Below are 18,776 nucleotides of genomic sequence, written 5' to 3' on the forward strand. Positions count from 1 at the left end.
CAACAGCCCTGTGTTTACCATGCCTCAGTTTATGAATAAATAGGAAGCTCTGTACAGAGCTATTCTTGTTCATTCATTCTTTGCAGCTGAGGCTGCAGAGAGAAGGACTGATAAATCTGTCCTCAGTCTCTTTCTCTGTCTCAAAAGTGAGACATCAGGGATCTCCACCAAAAGTCCCCCAAAGAGGGTCATAAAAAATATGTAAAAAATATTACTAAATGAAATTGTAAAAAAATTGTAAAATAATAATAATAATTATAATAACAAAAAAACACAACAAAAATATAAAACTACTGACAGCATTGGCGGAACTACCAGGGTCACAAAGGTCGCACTTGCGACTTGGCTCTGGCGTTCTGCCACTGTGAGGGGAGCCCAAGACAGCAGAAAGGTTAGTCCGCTGCGTGACCGGAATAGAAGGTCCCACAATGGGAGTAAAGGGCCCCAGAATCTGTAAGAAGGGTCCCATTTGGAGGCCAGGGGGGCTCTTAACGGTTTCTTGAAGGTTCTAGTTATGCCTCTGCTTTACAATCAATATATTTCTCTGACAATGCATTTCACAATATGCTTTTTTTTATAACCTAATATTCAGGATTCCCTGTTCTACACAAAGCAGCAAAGGAGCTATGGATCAAAAGGATCTATGAGAATACTCAAAAGTTCAAATGTGGCTGTAAACATTCCAACGCAGTTCCCTCCACACATAGCTAATGTGTAAGGTAAAGTTTACAGGCCTGGAAAAATCAGTTTGTAAATGGATAGAAAATTGGCTAAAATAATATATAGAGAGAGAGTATTGGTTAATAATTCTTACTCTGAATGGCCCAAGGTTCAGTGTTGGGACCCTTACTTTTTAATATCTTTATAAATTATATAGGGTCTGGCATTAAAAGTACTATTTCAGATGACACCAAGCTATGCAGTGGAATAACTTCCTTACAGGATGTCTCTAACTTACAAACCGACCTCAATGAACAGTTTCATTGGGCAACTGGGTGGCAGATGAGGTTTAATGCACTTGGGGGGTAAGAATATGCATGTATCATACATACTAGGAGGAGTACAACTGGGGGCAGTCAATGGCGGAGAAGAGTCTGGGGGTTTTGGTAAATCATAAGCTTAATAATAGCATGCAATGCCAAGCTGCGGTTTCCAAAGCGAATAAAATCTTTTCTTGTATAAAGAGAGGCATGGACTCCAGAGAGAGAGATATCAATTTGCCCCTGTACAAATCATTAGTAAGACCTCATCTGGAATATGCAGTTCAGTTTTGGGCACCCGTTTACAAAAAGGATATTTTGGGGAACTGAAGAAAGTGCAGAAAATAGCAACCAAACTGATAAGAGGTATGGAGGAGCTCAGCTATGAGGAAGGATTAGAGGAACTGAATTTATTCTCCCTTGAGAAGAAGAGATTAAGGGAGGATATGATCAACATGTATAAATACATAAGGGGTCCATATAGTGAACTTGGTGTTGAGTTATTCACTTTAAGGCTTTCACAGAGGACAAGGGGGAACTCTTTACATCTGGAGGAAAAGAGATTTAATCTCCAAATATGGAAAGGCTTCTTCATAGTAAGAGCTGTGAAAATGTGGAATGGACTTCCTCAAGAGCTTGTTCTGGCCAGCTAAGTAGATTGTTTTAAACAAAGGCCTGAATTCTTTCCTGAATGCACAAAATATAATCAGATACTAACATTTATAGGTAAAGTTTATCCAGGGAATATCTGATTGCCTGCTGGAGCAAAGTGGATCATGCTTTATTGAGGTTATTTTTGCCTTCCTCTGCATCATCTGTATGTATAGGATTACGTTTGTGTTGGTTTTCGATTTGTGTGTTTTATTTATTTATTTATTTTTCTTTGTTGGTTCAACTGGATGGACTTGTGTCTTTTTTTTCAACCAAACTATCTATGTAACTGCAAGATGGGCTAAACAAAACCAGGACCTAAGGCAAGAAGACTAGGGTCTCCAAGAGGTGTAAATGTAAGAAAAGGCCAAAACATATCAGAACAAGGTGACAAACTCATGCTCATAATTCCCCACACATGCTCACTGCAAGACTTGTATCAGCAGGTGCAAACCTATTAGTGTGCACACTAAGCAGCATCTAGGTAGGCATACATGGCATTGGTCCAAAATGGCCTATTTAGGCTGTATTGTGAAAATGAACAATTTGCTGAGTGGTCTCCTGCTTTACCTGTGCCCTGACATGCTATATTTGCCTATCCATGCACAACCGACTTGCCTCTGAACTGTCTTTGAATTTCTGCCTACTTGTTGTGACCTCAGCTTGTATCCTGACTCCACCTCTGCCTTACGTTCCTGTACCTCGCTGCCCGCCTGTGGTCCCTGTCTAGTGATCCAGAGTCATCTGTATTCTGCAACCAACAGCTGGTGCTGCCCACTGCATTGCGTCCTCATGTCATACTGTATCCTCATCTCGTGTCACCACTACCAGGAGTGCTGGACAAGAGGTACAAGAGAAACCCCTCTCCTGCTCGATCTCCACCAAGTACGTGACATTAAGAAGTCATCAAGACACATCCCGCAGATTCTCTCTAAGTAAAATATCATATTTGGGTGGGCTACTCTTTAAATCTGAGGATCAATAAAAAAAATAAAAAAAAACTCCTGTGTAGTTTGGGGCTTAAAACCAAAGTCCATTCATACTGATTTTCTGTTATGGATGGATGCCAACGGATTGGATCACTCATACTTCTCTTGCAGAGAACCTGTGCGTTCTCTGTGCAGAAGATCAGAGCGATAAGGGAATGGGAAGGTAATATGTTTAGCTGAAGTCATATCAAATTGGCTATCTGTGCCAAAAAGCCGCAACTGCCCCTTCACCAAAAAGCTATTAACTTAAATTATTAGGTAATGTCAAACCATGACAGCACATTAGCAAGCTCAATAGCCACCATGTTGCTATAGGTAACCACAATGGGGTATATAAATATTGCATCACATCCAGTCCTCCCCTTTTATTGAGCAAAGAGCTGATCACTTTGGGGGACCCTCTTAAGGGCTTTTCACCAGGATCCACTGTATATGGCATTTTAGTTTAAACAAACAGGGAGCAGGACTGATAACCGGTGCAGGACTGATTGGTGAAGAGGGGTGGAGTGGAGGAGGTTCCTGGGCATTTCTGACTGATGGGGTGTGGGACCAAACTGTAGATTGACAGTGCAAGAACCATGGATAGGGATGTACTGTATATGATGGCAAAGAGCATTATGGGTGAGTTCTGGTAATGCGGAGATGTAAGGGAGGTGAAGCGTTGTTCCTAAGGAAAAGGATAACGAAATAGTGCATATACTAGAAGACAGAGTGATGAAGTCACCTTAAAAAAATGTGGTTAGCCTGATGCATAGGAAGACAGCAATCAGTTAGATACCAAACATGCATATATTATAAGGTCCAGAAGATGGATGGGACACATTTCCCCTCCTACAAGAGACATTGATTATATCCATACCATATTTGGTGTCTAGCAGATGGTTAAAATAATGCTGTGCAATATTATGTTGGTCATCAAATTTTGAAACCTTAGCAGATGGAAAAAATGTTTGAATAGTTGGCAGTAGGAGTGTGCCCGCTGAAGCATAATAAAATACTCTTCATCTCCCTTCAGCACACCCCTCAGACTCTTTGATTTCATAGTTGCCTACATTTAAAAAAAAATTCCAGGGACACTTTGCAGCACAGCTATCAATTTCCAAACCCACTTCGCTGAAGCTCCGCCCACTCTGCATAATTAATCTCGCCTACTTATCAGATTATAGGGTCTACTCAATACAGAGAGAATTACAGGAAATTAAAAAGGGAATTTCAAACTTAAGGCCACAGTAGCAGAGTTGGAATAATTCTTCCATTCAGCTGCACTACTTCTGAGTAACATTTCTGGGCAGCCCGATTAACAGGCGCTTCCAGGGACGATATAAATTACCTGGGACAGGCTCCTATTTGCAGGGACTGTCCCTGGAAAAAAGGGACAGTTGTCAAGTATGTGATTAGTTGTGTTATTTCTGTAAACTCCTTCTCTGAGAACCAGAAAAGAAGGCTGCATCTGCAGCTCTGAGCTCTCATTTGGCATCAGAACTACTAAGGATACTGAGACAGTCACATTTCTGACAGCCAGTGACTCTGATGTATCAGATTCAACTTCCCTGCAAGAGATTTGCAGCCTGCAAAGCACCAAATATTTTAAACTTTTATTTATTTTGTTTTAGGCCTCATGTACACGGGACGTTTTTACAGCTGCTGTTTTTGGCATCAGAAGTTTTTTTCTGTAGCTAGTAAACTCCCCAGCATGTTATCCTATGTGTCCATGCACATATAGGCTGTTATCAACAGTTTTTGGCAGGGGCGTTTTCTGGCTGGAAAAAACCCCCCAGAACTAGTGGGTTTTAAGAGGCTGTAAAAAACACTCTAACTCTGATAACAGCTTAAAAACACTGAAAAACGCCAAAAAAAAAACATGGCTATTCTGCATTTATTAATGTTTTTGAGCCATAAGCTGTTGTGGGAGTATAATTTTGCTAAAAAAGGCTACAGCTGAAAAAAACTAAAAGACGCTGAAGAACGCTACTGCAAAAAAGCTGAACGTCAGAAACGTTTAATTACTGAAACTATAATACTCATTACCTTTTTGTATGCGAAAAACAGTAAAGGACCTGCACTGGGGGTGTGTTTAAGAGCATGCTTCTCCTTTCAGGTACAGTATGTGGGACAAAAGGACACAAGACCCAAGGATGCAATAATATAATCTCAACATCTGGGGGCAGTATTGTCCAACCAGAATACTCCATCAACAGTTCTCACCATCTCTTTAGCTATGTCATTGCAGACAGACTTTGTGTTTATTTGCTTGGTGAAAATGGGATTGCTTCGGGAAACCAGTAATAGCTTCTGAAACCGAAAAGTTCAAGGCTCTGTTTGGCTATTTTTGGGTATTACAAGGGGAGAATAAGTTCTTGGCAAAACAATTTGCTGAAATGAACGTGTAGGTCAATCCAAATCTAAAAAAAGGTGATGCTGGAATTTCTTTATCATAGGCGGGCGCAGGGGGTGTGCCAGGTGTGCCTGGACACACCCTTATTACAATGTGTGGTGCCAATTTCCCCTACTTCCCAAGCTTTCCCCCCTTGTTGTCCCCTCCACCCCACAGTGCTGCTGGCTTCCCTCCTCCCCTCAGCTACTTTGAGGTATGTTTCAGGATGGAAAGCTGGTAAATATGTAATTTACCAGCCCCTTCTATTTCTAAATGAACACAGTTAACACACTTGCTCACTCTGTCTATTCATAGCTGAAGCATAGTTAAATGTGGTTACTATGCTTTAGTTTGTGAATGAACAGGAAGCAGTTCTGCACAGAGCACTTCCTATTCAATACCTGCGCCGTGTAGATGAGGCTGCAGAGAAAGACGTGTGTTTGAGCTTTGGGGTGAACACCCTAATGCAATAGGCTGCGCACACCTATGTTCTTTATGTATTAGAAGCTGGGATTAAGTTTCATCTAATTGGATTCTGTTTGAACCTGGAAGTCAGCTGAATGGCTACCCAATGAGCTGTGGGCGGGAGAGCCTCTATATCGCGCAGCTGCCCACATACAAGGGGGTATGGATGGATGCTCATAATGACATTTTCAACCTAATCTGGCCAATGACAATTGACAGCTTCTCTGTAGGTTCAGGTGAACTGGGTCTGGACTGGCTCATCCTTTATCACAAGTGAACATTTATGAGCATTGGTAGTACTGGAACAAGGTCCTTTAGTTACACAGGCAAAAAGATCACAGTGCTCCCCCCTCCATGAGCTGTGAACTGCCTCAGCAGCATAGGTTGCTGGTCCTGCTCTTTTTGGCCCACCTCTTGCTAAAGCAGCTGAGGCACCTGCCTCTTATGTCCACCCCCTAGGACCAGCACTGAGCATTGATATTCAAAAGAGATGTATGAGAAATTTTTTTTTTTGTTGAATCGTACTTATCTAGGTGGATGCAGCATCGTTCTGATTTGGCATCTGTTCCCGCCGGCTCCAACACTGAGAACCAAGCGATCAAACACCGTTGATCGCTCGGTTCTCAGAGCTCCGTGAGCAGAGAGCTAGTGACTGTCAACCCCCCCCCCCCCTTCGCTTACTGAAGCACTGGGCTTTTGAGGGGGCGGGAGTGCGCAGTTCAAGCTCTCAGCAGCTCGCTGAGACCCTGAGGCGGGTGCAGTCCAGGCATGTGGGCGGATCGGCCTCTGTAACGTCAACTGACATTGGGCTTCAATGGGTCAAAGTAGTGCAGAACGATCTGCACTCTTGTGATCCACGGGGGAAGTACAGCCAAATAAGTTTTGGCTGTATTTCTCCTTTAATAAATTACAGTAATTTGTGTAAACTATAACTGAACTAAATATTAGCTTGTTGGACATCATACTCCCACACCATTGGCATTAATATGGAGTTGCCGAAATAATGCCAATATAAGGGCCTCCACTCTTCTGCGAAGGCTTTACCCAAGATTCTGGAGAACGTCTGTGTAATTTCTGCTCAATTAGCCAAAAGAACGTTTGTAAGGTCAGGTACTGAGTCCCATAAAGAATTTAAGTTCATCCCAAAAGTGTTCAGTAGGGTTTTTGGGTCAGGCCTCTGGGCTTTGGGCAGTTCCTCCGCTCTCCATACACATCAGACCATGCCTTTATGGAGCTGGCTTTGTGCAAATGGGCACAGGCATAGTGGAAAGGATAAAGGCCTTCACCAAACTGTTACCACAAGGGTGGAAGCGTATAACCTATTTGTATGCTGCAACACTAACAGTAGCTCTTCAGTAGAAACACCACTCAATTAAGTGGTGGTGGTGGTGTGGGGGGGGGGGGGGGGAGAGAGTTGCCCCTGTTCTTTTGGCCATTCAGTGTAATTGGTTAGTGGGCAATTGAATTTGGCACCAGTGCCAATGGATTTGGTCCCACTGTAAGTGGTAGTAGTAAGCCCTGGGAAACTTGGGTAAGAGACAACATCAAGGCCTCATAAAGTGGATAAAACAGAATATATACAAGTTATACAGACCTTTGTGCAGGTGTTTTCTCTATGGCCGATGTCTTTCTAACCGGTGTGCAATCTTGAAATGAACCAGCTGCAAAAGTGAAATTGTGTATGAATAAACCTTTGGAGATACTTGGTTTCCTGACTATTGCAGCTTCTGGCAATCCTCAGTCAGAGGAATAACAGGCTACCCTAGATACAGTAGTTGAGCTCATGATATTTATTTTGTCTTGGTATGACAATCCTAAAGGCTTGAGATATGAAATGCACATTGGAGGGATTACCGAAAATATGACATCATTCACTACTGGGGAAATGCAACAATCTTTTACCGTTCACAGGTGACATGAAATTATGGACATTAACGATAGCTTAAAGCCGAATTCCAGTGGAAATACATACAGTATATAGAGGCTGTTTAACTTGCTATAAGATTTGTACATTTTCTTCAGCTGTGCGACCCAAGCTAAAAGGATCTAAAATTGAATCGCCAAACCATAGATTATGAGTCCAGGTACAAACTTAATCCAACGAAGAATCAAATGGAGCCAACACATTTCAGGGGCCAAAAACTGCCCCTTTCTTCAGGGTCTGAGGGTGAGAAATATGTGTAGACTAGACTGTAAGAAGAGTACATTTTATGTGGAATAAAGTGTTTATAAAGGCTCAAGGTTTTTTACCTTCATGCATTGTAGGCATGAAGGTAAAAAAACTTCTGTGTTCAGCAGCCCCCCTAAACAATACCTGAGCCCAATTTCGATCAAGCGATGTGTACAAGAGCTTCAGCTTTCCAGAGTCTCTCCCTCCATACTTGCTTAGACAGCAGTGGTAGCCATTGTAGGAGCTTTTTTTTAGTTTGCTTCAATTAATGTTGTGTTAATTGATATTTTGGATAATGCATAGGCAATATCTTGCCAGTCAGACAATTAAAAAAGTGGTATTCAAGTCCCGTTCCCATTGAGACATATATGGGAGTTTCGTGGTCGGATCAGTAAGAGTGGCATTCACCCTAGATAACCGTCCCCGTCGGAGGTTCTTCATTTGACAAGATAATTGTAAAGGGTCTCTTTAGTAACGTATAAAAAAAATAAGCTGATTGTGTCTGAATATTTCACTCGAGGGCATTTGTAGTGTATCTTTAAAATATTGTAAAGAGTGTGGTTGGTCGCCATTGAGGTAGTCACCTATCCCGAAAAGCCCCTTATTAAGCCACCAAAAGACTGGCTTTGGAGTCATGCCGGGAGAGAACTCAGGGTTGCAAAACAGGAAGGCCAGTGGAGTATGTGGAGATGACAGGGGTTTTAGATGTTTACCTCCATCCCAAACCACTGGGAAATGGGACAGGGTAGGGCATAAAATGGAGGAGCGAAAGAGGCCAGGAAGCCACATTAGGTAACCAATGGCAAAAGGGTGGCATGAGAGATCCTCAATAGAGACCCAAAGAGGTGTGGATCCCTTGGCCGTTGTATAGGACAGCTGAGTTATTTGAGCAGCTTTAAAATAAGCTTGTAAATTAGGGAGGCCAAGTCCACCTCTCGCTTTCGAGACATATAGCGTCAATTTATTCATTCTAGGCTTTTTTTGTCCCAAATAAAAGGAAGAACTTCTGACTGTAAAAGCTACAAGTCTCTTTTCAGAATAGCAATCGGTAGGGTTCTAAAATAGTAAAGTAATCTGTGTAGAAATGTCATTTTAATAGAGTTAATTCTGCCAAACCACGATAAGAGATAGTCTGCCCACCGTCGAAGATCTTTCCGAAGTCTGAATAAGAATGGAGGATAATTAGCCCGATTGAGATTGTCAATTGAACAAGTCAATTGAATCCCTAAATAGGGAAAAGAGAGTAGTGCCCATTAAAAGTTATAAGTGTTGCGTAAGGTCTGCATCATGGAGGGAGGTAAAGAAATATTAAGGGCTGTTGTTTTTTGGGTGTTCAGAGAAAGTCCTGAAATTGGTGTAGCAAAGTCAATAAATTAGGTAGTGTAGATTGAGGGTTAGTGACATACATGAGGACGTCGTCGGCAAATAAGGAACATTTATGCTCCTGTTATCCACAATATACAGTATGTCATGTATGCTAGGATGGGATCGAATCGCTATGGCTAAGGGTTCAATTGCTAATGCAAAAAGCATTAGAGAAAGTGGACAGCCTTGCAGAAGTGGGCAGAATAGCAAAAAAATAAAAATAAATAATAATAATATAGCGTATACAATTGCGACACAATTCATATTGTAATTGAAGGTTGTTAAAATGACCTTTCCTTTTCAATCTGTAGCTCTGTAATTTTATGTAAAGTGAAAAGCAATATGGCTACCTGGAGGTGTTCTGCAGTGCCATCTTAAAGCCTTAAACTGCCTACACAATCACCCATGAGAATAAAAATGCAAATTATCGATAAGGCGATATTTATTGATACAGCAGTGCAAGGCTAATGACAGCTTCCAAGTTCGGCGGCTGGGTCCAGTGAACACACACACGGACGGGAGTCAGACTCGACTGTCCTGTGTGTGCCTGTTCCCGTGGAGGCGGACAGGCATTCCTGCAGTTGTAGGCTCCCCCTTCATGGCCCAAGTGGCCCTACAGCAGTGCAGGGCCGACAGGCACTTGCCACCTGCTATGTTCGGCGGCGGGATGCATACGGGAATCAGGATTAATGCTTGGCTGGGGCTGGGTAGCTGGGCAGGTGGGGCCCCCCAGCATGCACATTCGGTAAAATGGCCCTGGTGTTTTGTACACAGAATGTGTACAGAACGTTCCCCAGAACTAGCATTTCTTTCTTAAGTGATTGGCTCACTGATTTTCCCAGAAGTCTACACTAAGATACAAGTCAGATTTCAGGCATCCCCTGCAACAAAAATGTCATTTTTGGTGAGATACTCCCAATAGGAAATCACGTCTAAAGGGATGTAGACTTCGGCAGTTTTCCTCATTAGAGCCCTGCAGGTGCAGCAGCTGGCTGATAATTATAAAACCACTCCCATTAGATTCACTTTCCCACATGAACACAGACAAACACACAGGGATTTCTTCAGAATAACAAAAGGTAGGAATCTGCAACACAGTTTGTTAAAATGTACATTACCTTGAAATGTACATAGATCTCCCAGAGGGGAATGTTTTTTCTCAACAAAGTGGAGTTACTCTTTACCCATTTGCCGACCGTATACAGTACATATACAGCGGCAAGGCAGCTTCCCTGTGCAGAATTAGGTACCTGTACTGATCCTGCACTTCCGGGTCTGGAATGCGCACGCCTGCCACCGGCGACCGCTTCTACTGTGATTGGACACAGTGGGAGCCAATGCTCAATGGCTGCTGGGACCCACCAGGCATTCGGGAGAGAAGGATAACGGCAGGCTGCCTTTGTAAACAAGGCAGATCGCCGTTTTGTCATTAGGGTAGGTAGTAAGCAGAAACACAGATCTCTGCCTTCCCACAGTACAAGCACCCCCCACACATTTAACCCTTCGATCGCTCCGATGTTAACTCCTTCCCTGCCAGTGTTAGTACAGTGACAGTGCATATTTTTTAGAACTGATCACTGTATTAGTGTCACTGTATTAGTGTCACTGGTCCCCAAAAAAATGTTAAAAGTGTCACGAGTGCCCGATTTATCTGCCGCAGTGTCGAAGTCCCAATATAAGTCGCTGATCACCACCATTACTAGTAAAAAAAATAAATCCATAAAAATATGCCTTAGTTTGCAGACACGGGTATAACTTTTGTGCAAACCAATCAATATACGCTTATTCTGATTTTTTTTTTTTACCAAAAATATATAGCAGAATACATATTGGGCTAAATTGATGAAAAATATTTATTTTTTACTTTTTGTTATTGGATATGTTTTATAGCAGAAAGTAAAAAATATCGTTTTTTATTTTTTCAAAATTGTCGGCCTTTTTATGTTTATAGCGGAAAAAAAATCAAATACCACCAAAAGAAAGCTCTATTTGTGGAAAAATTTTTTATTTGGGTACACTGTTGCACAACCGTGTAATTATCAGTTAAAGTAACGTAGTGCCATATCGAAAAAAAAACGGCCCGATCATGAAGGGGGGTAAACCTCCCAGAGCTGAAGTAGTTATGGAATAAGTAGCTTGATTACATGATCAGTTTGCCTTTAAAGCGCAATTCCTAACAATTGGTAAATCGACAATTGGCTAACATTTGGCTAATCCCCTCCAGGAAACACTGCCAATTTGTGAAGGACAGACACATTACCCTATTTTTGTCTCCAATTTATGAAAAAGGGCAAAATGGAAAGTTTGAGTGTTGAACTGAAATAAATAAGGTGCAAGCAGACAGAATGGCACACAAAACAGCAAAAAACAAAAGTTGAATAATAAACATAAATAACAAATTGATTTAAAAAAAAAATCTCCACCTTAAGGGCAATTCCTTCTCCAGCTTTCCTCTTTTGAAAGTAATGATTTAGGCCAGGATTAGTGCGGTGTAATTTATTGACAAAATGTTTTTTTAAGAAAAATGGCTTTAAGTTTTTTTATTAGCTGGCAAATTCATCTGCCAAATAGATTTGATGAGGTTATTATAAGGAGAAAAGTATAGAAATTGCCTAAAACAGCATTTTAAACAGGCAAAACTATTGGAAATAATGTTACCCCTGGCAAACCGGCAAAATATTAGTTCTGACCTTTAAAAATAGCCCTCGGAGAATCATTAATGTCGGCAGATGTAGTGCTAAGTGCAGCAGCCCCCCTCTGGCTCGCAAAGGGTTAACACCATCTGGTGTACAGGCGTGAGGCACCTGGATCTCCTTCCAACATGTTGTGCGATAAGAAAAACAGTCAAAAAAGCCTTTTTATATATCTTTTTTTGGGGGAGAACGGGACTTGAAAGTCAAATAATCAGCTGCCATACAACTGCCAGATCATATATTTGTAGAGGAAAGTTCCCCACTTAACTTTAATCTCAAGGCGGAAAGCAGAATTACTTGTACTCTTGGTGGACTCTGTACAGAATCCATTTGCAGAACTATTGGTGCCAAAAAACGTCTCCCTTTGTGAGCTCAGCGCAAAACGCCGCCAGAACGAGCTGCCTGTTAGCGGCCTCTTCGGGGACTCAGCTCTGCCATCAGAAATCACAGGGCCCCTTACTACAAGTCTTGGACACCTTGCTCATTGCTGCATGTTAATGTACTGTAATGTAATGTAGCAAAAAGTATATACATCATGTAGCTTATTTGTTATAACATGTTAGCAAAGATTGAAGATTACAAGGTCTTTGGAGTCAGCAATTGTAAAAAAAGAAAAATGGAATCACAGTTTTCCTTTAGGTGTATGATCAGCATTACTTACTAAAACAGACAACAATGTACGAATAAAAAGTGACGCATCTGCATTAACCAAACACAATTTGTTCTATGCCTGTCTAGCAGCCTTAAAGCGGAGTTCCGGCCTCGGGGGTCAAATTTAGATAAAAATACCCCCGAGACAGTCAGGGCTAGTATATTCCACAATGGATAGCCTCTGAACTGTCCCGGGTTGCACTTACCTGTAAGAAGAAATACTTACCTTGAAAATTTCTTCTCCAGTGCTGCCATCTCAGGTGTGGGCAGCTGAAGCCGCAGCGTCCCTCTTCGTGTCCTCTTCCGTGACGTCGGAGTCCCACAATGCACTGCACCGGCCCTGCTCGTCACTTCCAGTGCAGGCGTGGCATCCTTGCATAGCTTCTGGGCATGCCCAGAAGCTGTTTAGCAGGGAATGCTACGCTTGCACCGGAACTGACGAGCGGGGCTGGTGCAGGAGCACTGATTCCTGGGAGCGATGACGTTCAGCTCCCAGGAGTCATTGCAACCTGGAAAGAGACAGTGCGGGCTGAGGCGCAGAGGGAGGAAGGAAGGTGAGTATATTTTCTTCAATTGCAAAATATCGTCAGTATCCATTTCTTTTTCAGGTGGCACTCAGCAAGCGGATGGCCCAAAATCAATTTTTTCGATTTTGAGGCCGGAACTCCGCTTTAAAGTGAATTCTGATGGGTTACTCAGCACTACTGCAATTTACAGTTGACGCTTTGCTCCTACCACGGTTTGTTTAACAAGGTGGATAGTTACCATCAATCTGTCTGCTGATCTTCACACAGTTCAGCACCATCTGTCTGTACTCCTCTGGTCTGTTAAGCAGAGCGTCTGCGGCTTCCAAATTAACAACGTCCTCCATCACAGGATTGGAAAGCAGAGTCTGAAATACCAGGTAAAAAGAGATGTCATATATACAGTGGAGAAAATAAGTATTTGATCCCCTACCAACCAACAATAATTCTGGCTCACACAGACTGGCTACAGTATGTGCTCATATGGTACACAGATTAGTTCTGTCAATCTAGGAAGGAAGGTGTTCCTTAAGATAACTCATTATGTGTATAAGACAGCTGTCCACAGAATCTCATTCTTCCAAACCCTTACCATCATAAGCAAGACCAAAGAGGAAATGGATCTGTAAAGGGCCACACTGCAAGTGCGGAAGGGCCACATCTGGTCATTGGGAAGACTGACCCTTACATTAGTGATCAGTGGAAGGAATGTCCCATACTTTGTTGGTCAGAGGGGGAAAAAAATTACTGTTACATTGTTGGGCAATGGGAAGAATGCTTTCAGCTCGTAGGGTCTGTAAAGGGCCACACAGTTTGTGGTAAAATGCTGCATGTGGCCCATGGATCATAGGCTGGGCACCAGGAATTTACAGATACAAGGGTAAGTTAGTCATTTTAAAGCTGAGCTCCAAACAAATTAAAAACAGACCCTTGTAATGGGGCTCCCCCTGCAATGCAAAGGGTTACATGCTCATTTATGTCTAGGAATGGCAGAAAAACTCTACGTATTTTATCTCTCTCTCCCCACAGAACTTTGTGTTGTGATTGGCTAGAGCCGATCAGCAGGTATTTAGCAAAAATCATTGGCTGTAACCAGCTGACAAACTTGTACTGTGTTTAATCACAGTAGAGACCAGCAGGGGGTACGTGCACGCATGCCTGAAAACCAGGGAGTGGATTGCAACATACCCAAACGTTGCCATGCCTGGCTGTGCCGCCCGCTAGCAGTAAATGCTTTGTTAGCAGGTGGCAAGTGGTTAACAATACTGATACATTGTAATGATTCCCTATAACTGTTTCCCAATATACACTATATTGCCAAAAGTATTGGGATGCCTGCCTTTACATGCACATGAACTGTAATGGCATCCCAGTCTTAGTCCGTAGGGTTCAATATTGAGTTGGTCCAACCTTTGCAGCTATAACAGCTTCAACTCTTCTGGGAAGGCTGTCCACAAGGTTTAGGAGTGTGTCTATGGGAATGTTTGACCAATATTTCCAGAAGCGCATGTGCAAGGTCAGGCACTGATGTTGTACGAGAAGGCCTGGCTCGCAGTCTGTGCTCTAATTCATCCCAAAGGTGTTCTATCTGGTGCAGGCCAGTCAAGTTCCTCCATCCCAAACTCACTCATCCATGTCTTTATGGACCTTGCTTTGTCATGTTTGAACAGGAAGGGACCATCCCCAAACTGTTCCCACAAAGTTGGGAGCATAAAATTGTCCAAAATGTAATCCCTCCTCCACCAAATGATTTGGACCAGTGCACAAAGCAAGGTCCATAAGGACATGGATGAGGGAGTTTGGGGTGGAGGAACATGTCTGGCCTGCACAGAGTCCTGACCTCAACCCGATAGAACACCTTTGGAATGAATTAGAGTGGATGTGCTTCTGGAAGAGTGGTCAAACCTTCCCATATACACACTCCTAAACCTTGTGGACAGCCTTCCCAGAAAAATTGAAGCTGTAACAGCTGCAAAGGGTGGGCCAACTCGATGTAGCACCCTCCTAGGTAGGTGCTAGAGAGAGAGAGAGAGTAGAGTTTTGAATCCTGTCTGCTTCTCTGTTTACCAGAGGGATTACAGGTAAATCTATATTTGTTCTCTGCCTACCAGAGAGGAGGATCTGCAGGTTAGGTCTGCTCAATGTGCTCAGGTTCAACTCAGTCTGTCTGCAGAGTGTTTCACACTGGTCCAATAGGGAGGCATATTGGACAGTGGGAGGAAACCTGACAAATTAGTGCACAGGCGTTTAATACAGCCCTGGGGATTTGGCAGAGGAAAGTACCTCGGTGCATGCTGGGATACTGTATAAATGTCAGGAGCACATGTGCTCGGGGTCTTTTGTCTGGATAGCAGAGTCCTGGAGGGAGGGGGTGGCAGCCTCCTCCTCTGTAGAGGAGCAATGCGGCCTCAGATAGTTGACCTGAGGGTCTAAAGAGATAGAGAGGAACTGAACTCGGAGGTCCTGTGGAGCTGACTTAGAGGGGGGACGCTGGATCTTATTCTGCAGTACAGTGAGTACAGATATGTGTCAAGGGGCCTTTGCTGAGGGGGGGGGGGGGCACCCCTGCAGCTAGAAGAGTCAGTGGACAGGTGTCAGTAAAGGAAATGCTAGTGAGTGTCCTGAAGAGAATGTAGATCACCAAGTCTGTTGCTGGAGAAAGAGCAAGGAGACTTAACCCTTTCCATACATGTGACAGTATGGTTCAAGCAGTGCATCTGCTTCCACAAGCACCCTGACAGTGTTACATCAATATTGAACCCTACGGAGTAAGACTGGGATGCCATTAAAGTTCATGTGGGTGTAAAGGTAGGCGTTCCACTACTTTTGGCAATATAGTATAGGTAGCGACAGCAATAAAGTTACACTAGGCACCTGTTTATGGTGTCTGCACCCTAGGGTTATACTATAACTGGCATTTTCTTGAAGCTCTGGATACACTAAACGGTTTTGGTGTGGCTTTTTAAAAAAAGTAAAGAAAAATACCCCTTAATCCTGCCTGAAATTCAGTGTTCTAGTAACTTTCCGTGCACCGAACTGGAATCCCAAATAATGTTATCTTTTCCAGCTATTTTCTGTGAAATGCACAATCCCTGCCATCTATGTATTGGAGATGAAGTGAGGAAGGGGTGTGAAGTCCAAATGAGAAGCAAGTAAGCCTAGGATAACAACACTGCACCTCCATAGATACAGTGTGCGGTGAGCGTTGTCACCCTAGGACAGGAATTGTGTTGCTGACCAGATCACAAGCTAAAAGGAACGGAAGGAAAGTCTGAAAAAATAAATTGAATACAGCCACCATATTCAAGAACTGCTAAGCTGCAATATATTTTTTGGGTTTAGATACACTTTACCAGGCAACCTGAACAGATTGCTTCCACATGGATATCAGCAGTGACTATTGTGTACCTGGATGGCCAGCAGTACATAACTCATCGTGTAACGGGGGTTCCAGTCCGATAGCTTGTCCAGGAAATCAACACAAGGCTTTCCAGTTCTTGGATCAACTGTTGGTAGTGAAGATATTTCAAACCTCTTTAAACGCGTATTTTTATTAAAGGAATTAACATGAAACGGAACACGTATTATAAAAACATAAGGGCATGAAGCAGAAGAAGTAGACATAATGAGGTTAAAAGTTTGGCATTTTGAATATATAAAAAAAATGAAAGCTGAACTCTAGGCAAACAGTAAATACACAAAGGAAATTCATATATTGGAGCTTTTTTTTAACGTGTCTGTCAATGGATTTGTATTGCTGTCTATCAAGTTCTGAGATTTTCACAATTCTGCTGTACAGCTAACCTGGAGACCTGTCTTTTCTTTGTTGCAGTTATGTAAAGTAGTTATGTAAAGTAGTGACTGTAGCCATGAAATTAAGAGACGATCTCTTCTTGGGAGGAAAGCAATGCCAAACCTAGACAACATTATAAAAAGCAGAGACATCGCCCTACCGACAAAGTGCTGTAAAGTCAAAGCTATGGTATTCCCAGTAGTAACCTTGGCTGTGAAAGTTGAACGCCTAAGAATTGATGCTTTTGAACTATGGTGTTGGAGAAGACTCTTGAAAGTCCCTTGGACAGCAAGAAGATCAAAACAGTCAATCCTGAAGCAAATCAACCCTGAATATTCACTGGAAGGACAGATCCTGAAGCTGAGACTAGAATACTTTGGCCATCTAATGCGAAGAGAGGACTCACTGGAAAAGACCCTGATGTTGGGAAACATGGAACGAAAAAGGAGGAGAGGAGGACAGAAAACAAGTTGGATGCATAGCACCATCGAAACAATAAACATGAAGTTAAGCAAGCTCTGGGAGGCAGTGGAGGACAGAAAAGCCTGGCATGCTATGGTTCATGAGGTCACAAAGAGTCGGACATGACTAAACAACTGAGCAACTACAACAAAGTAGGGCTCGTTCCTGCCCCAGCATGTGACTGGGCAGTAAATGAGAAGCAGCAGACTGATAGGCTCATCCCTCTGTCACTCTGCTCTTTCTCCTCCTATCAGCATGCTTCTTGTCAACAAATGACCGCAGCAGCAAAATTGATTGTGCTACTTCTCCCTCTCCCAATCTGAGCTCTGCTGTTTAGCTTTAAAGGGTCAGTTTACTTCAAAGCGATTCAGTGTTTGATCGATGTAGGAGAGTTAAACACCTGACAGTCTCTTATACCTCCCTGCAGACATGGGAGTAAAGCCCCGTACACACGTACCGATTGTCGGCCGAACGATCGGCCGTCTTTTGTCCGTTGCTGTCCTGTCGGCTGAAAACTGCAAAAGACTGCACATGAATTTTGTCGGCCAACAACAGCCGACTGCAGAAGTGATGTCATGTGATGGTTAACTTTCCGTGTCTTTTTTCTTTTCTGAGCATGCCCAGTCATGCTAATCGGCTGTTTGTCGGCCGAATTCTGTACTGACTGGCAAACAATCGGCCGTTCTGTTGTCGCCGCACAAAAATTTTAATGCCTGCAGGACAGATTCTGTTCGTCCGAAAATGCGCTGTCGGCTGTCGGAAGCATCATACTAACAAGCCGACAATCGGCCGATCGTTCGGCGGCCGAATATTTACGGCCGACAATCGGTACGTGTGTACGGGGCTTAAGTCACACATGTGCAAGTCACAAGCAAGTCTCAAGTCTTAACCTTCAAGTCTTAAGAAAGTCCCAAGTTACTGTGGCGAAAAGCAAGCAAGTCAAGTCGAGTCCCTGCTAGAAGTCAAGCAAGTCAAGTCATTTATTTTGGTCAAGTCACAAATCAAGTAAAAATACTGATCTACCCCAATTTTCACCTTTAAATCAGTTAAAAGTCAGTGGTCAGGAAAGGTTTTGTTTTTATTTTCAACATTAACAAAACTGTTTAGTGCTTTTTTCTTGGCATATTAAAGAAACACTTTGAATGCCAAATATCCTTCGTCCGGTCATGTTTCAACACCACAGTCACTAAAAACATGTTAAAAATTTCCATTGTTAAACAGCCAGTGTCCTAAAAATCAGAACACATTGAGGTATTTTAAGTGACTGTGGTGTCAGAAACATAACAGGCACATTCATTTTGCTTTAACACATCTTGAGAAAATGCAAATATTTATTAACCTAAAAAAGTAAAGTCATTTCGAGTCATATGTCTCAAGTCAAAGTCAAGTCTCAAGTCATGAATACCAAGTCAAAGTCAAGTCGAGTCTTTTATTAATTTTAGTCAAGCAAGTCTCAAGTCCTCAAATTGGTGGTGGGTATTCTACTGGTGGTGAGATATTTGCTCTTCAGTTGCTACAGAGAATGTAGCAGGGGGATCCAGCGGAAATGTCTTGGCTGACATCCGATGCCCCATAGGGATGCATGGGGTGACCGTTCAGATCCTCCAAAAAAACTGACCGGCGGATCTGAACGGTCCGCCTGTGTGAAAGGGGCCTAAT

General features: G+C 42.8%; 1 protein-coding gene across 1 annotated transcript in view; it reads right to left on the reverse strand.

Moving 5' to 3' along the window:
* The window catches only part of UBE2U (ubiquitin conjugating enzyme E2 U), a 55,483-nt gene that overhangs the window by 11,524 nt on the left and 25,183 nt on the right, over positions 1 to 18,776 (reverse strand). Inside the window, exons 5-7 of the mRNA XM_082265166.1 lie at positions 16,271 to 16,368; positions 13,104 to 13,230; positions 7,054 to 7,120 (exon numbers count right to left, since the gene is read on the reverse strand). Of these exons, the coding sequence (XP_082121292.1) occupies positions 7,054 to 7,120; positions 13,104 to 13,230; positions 16,271 to 16,368 (292 nt within the window). The remainder of the gene's footprint in view (positions 1 to 7,053; positions 7,121 to 13,103; positions 13,231 to 16,270; positions 16,369 to 18,776) is intronic.

Source organism: Pelophylax lessonae (assembly GCF_965119305.1).
Source record: "Pelophylax lessonae genome assembly, chromosome: 8".
Lineage (NCBI taxonomy): Eukaryota > Metazoa > Chordata > Amphibia > Anura > Ranidae > Pelophylax > Pelophylax lessonae.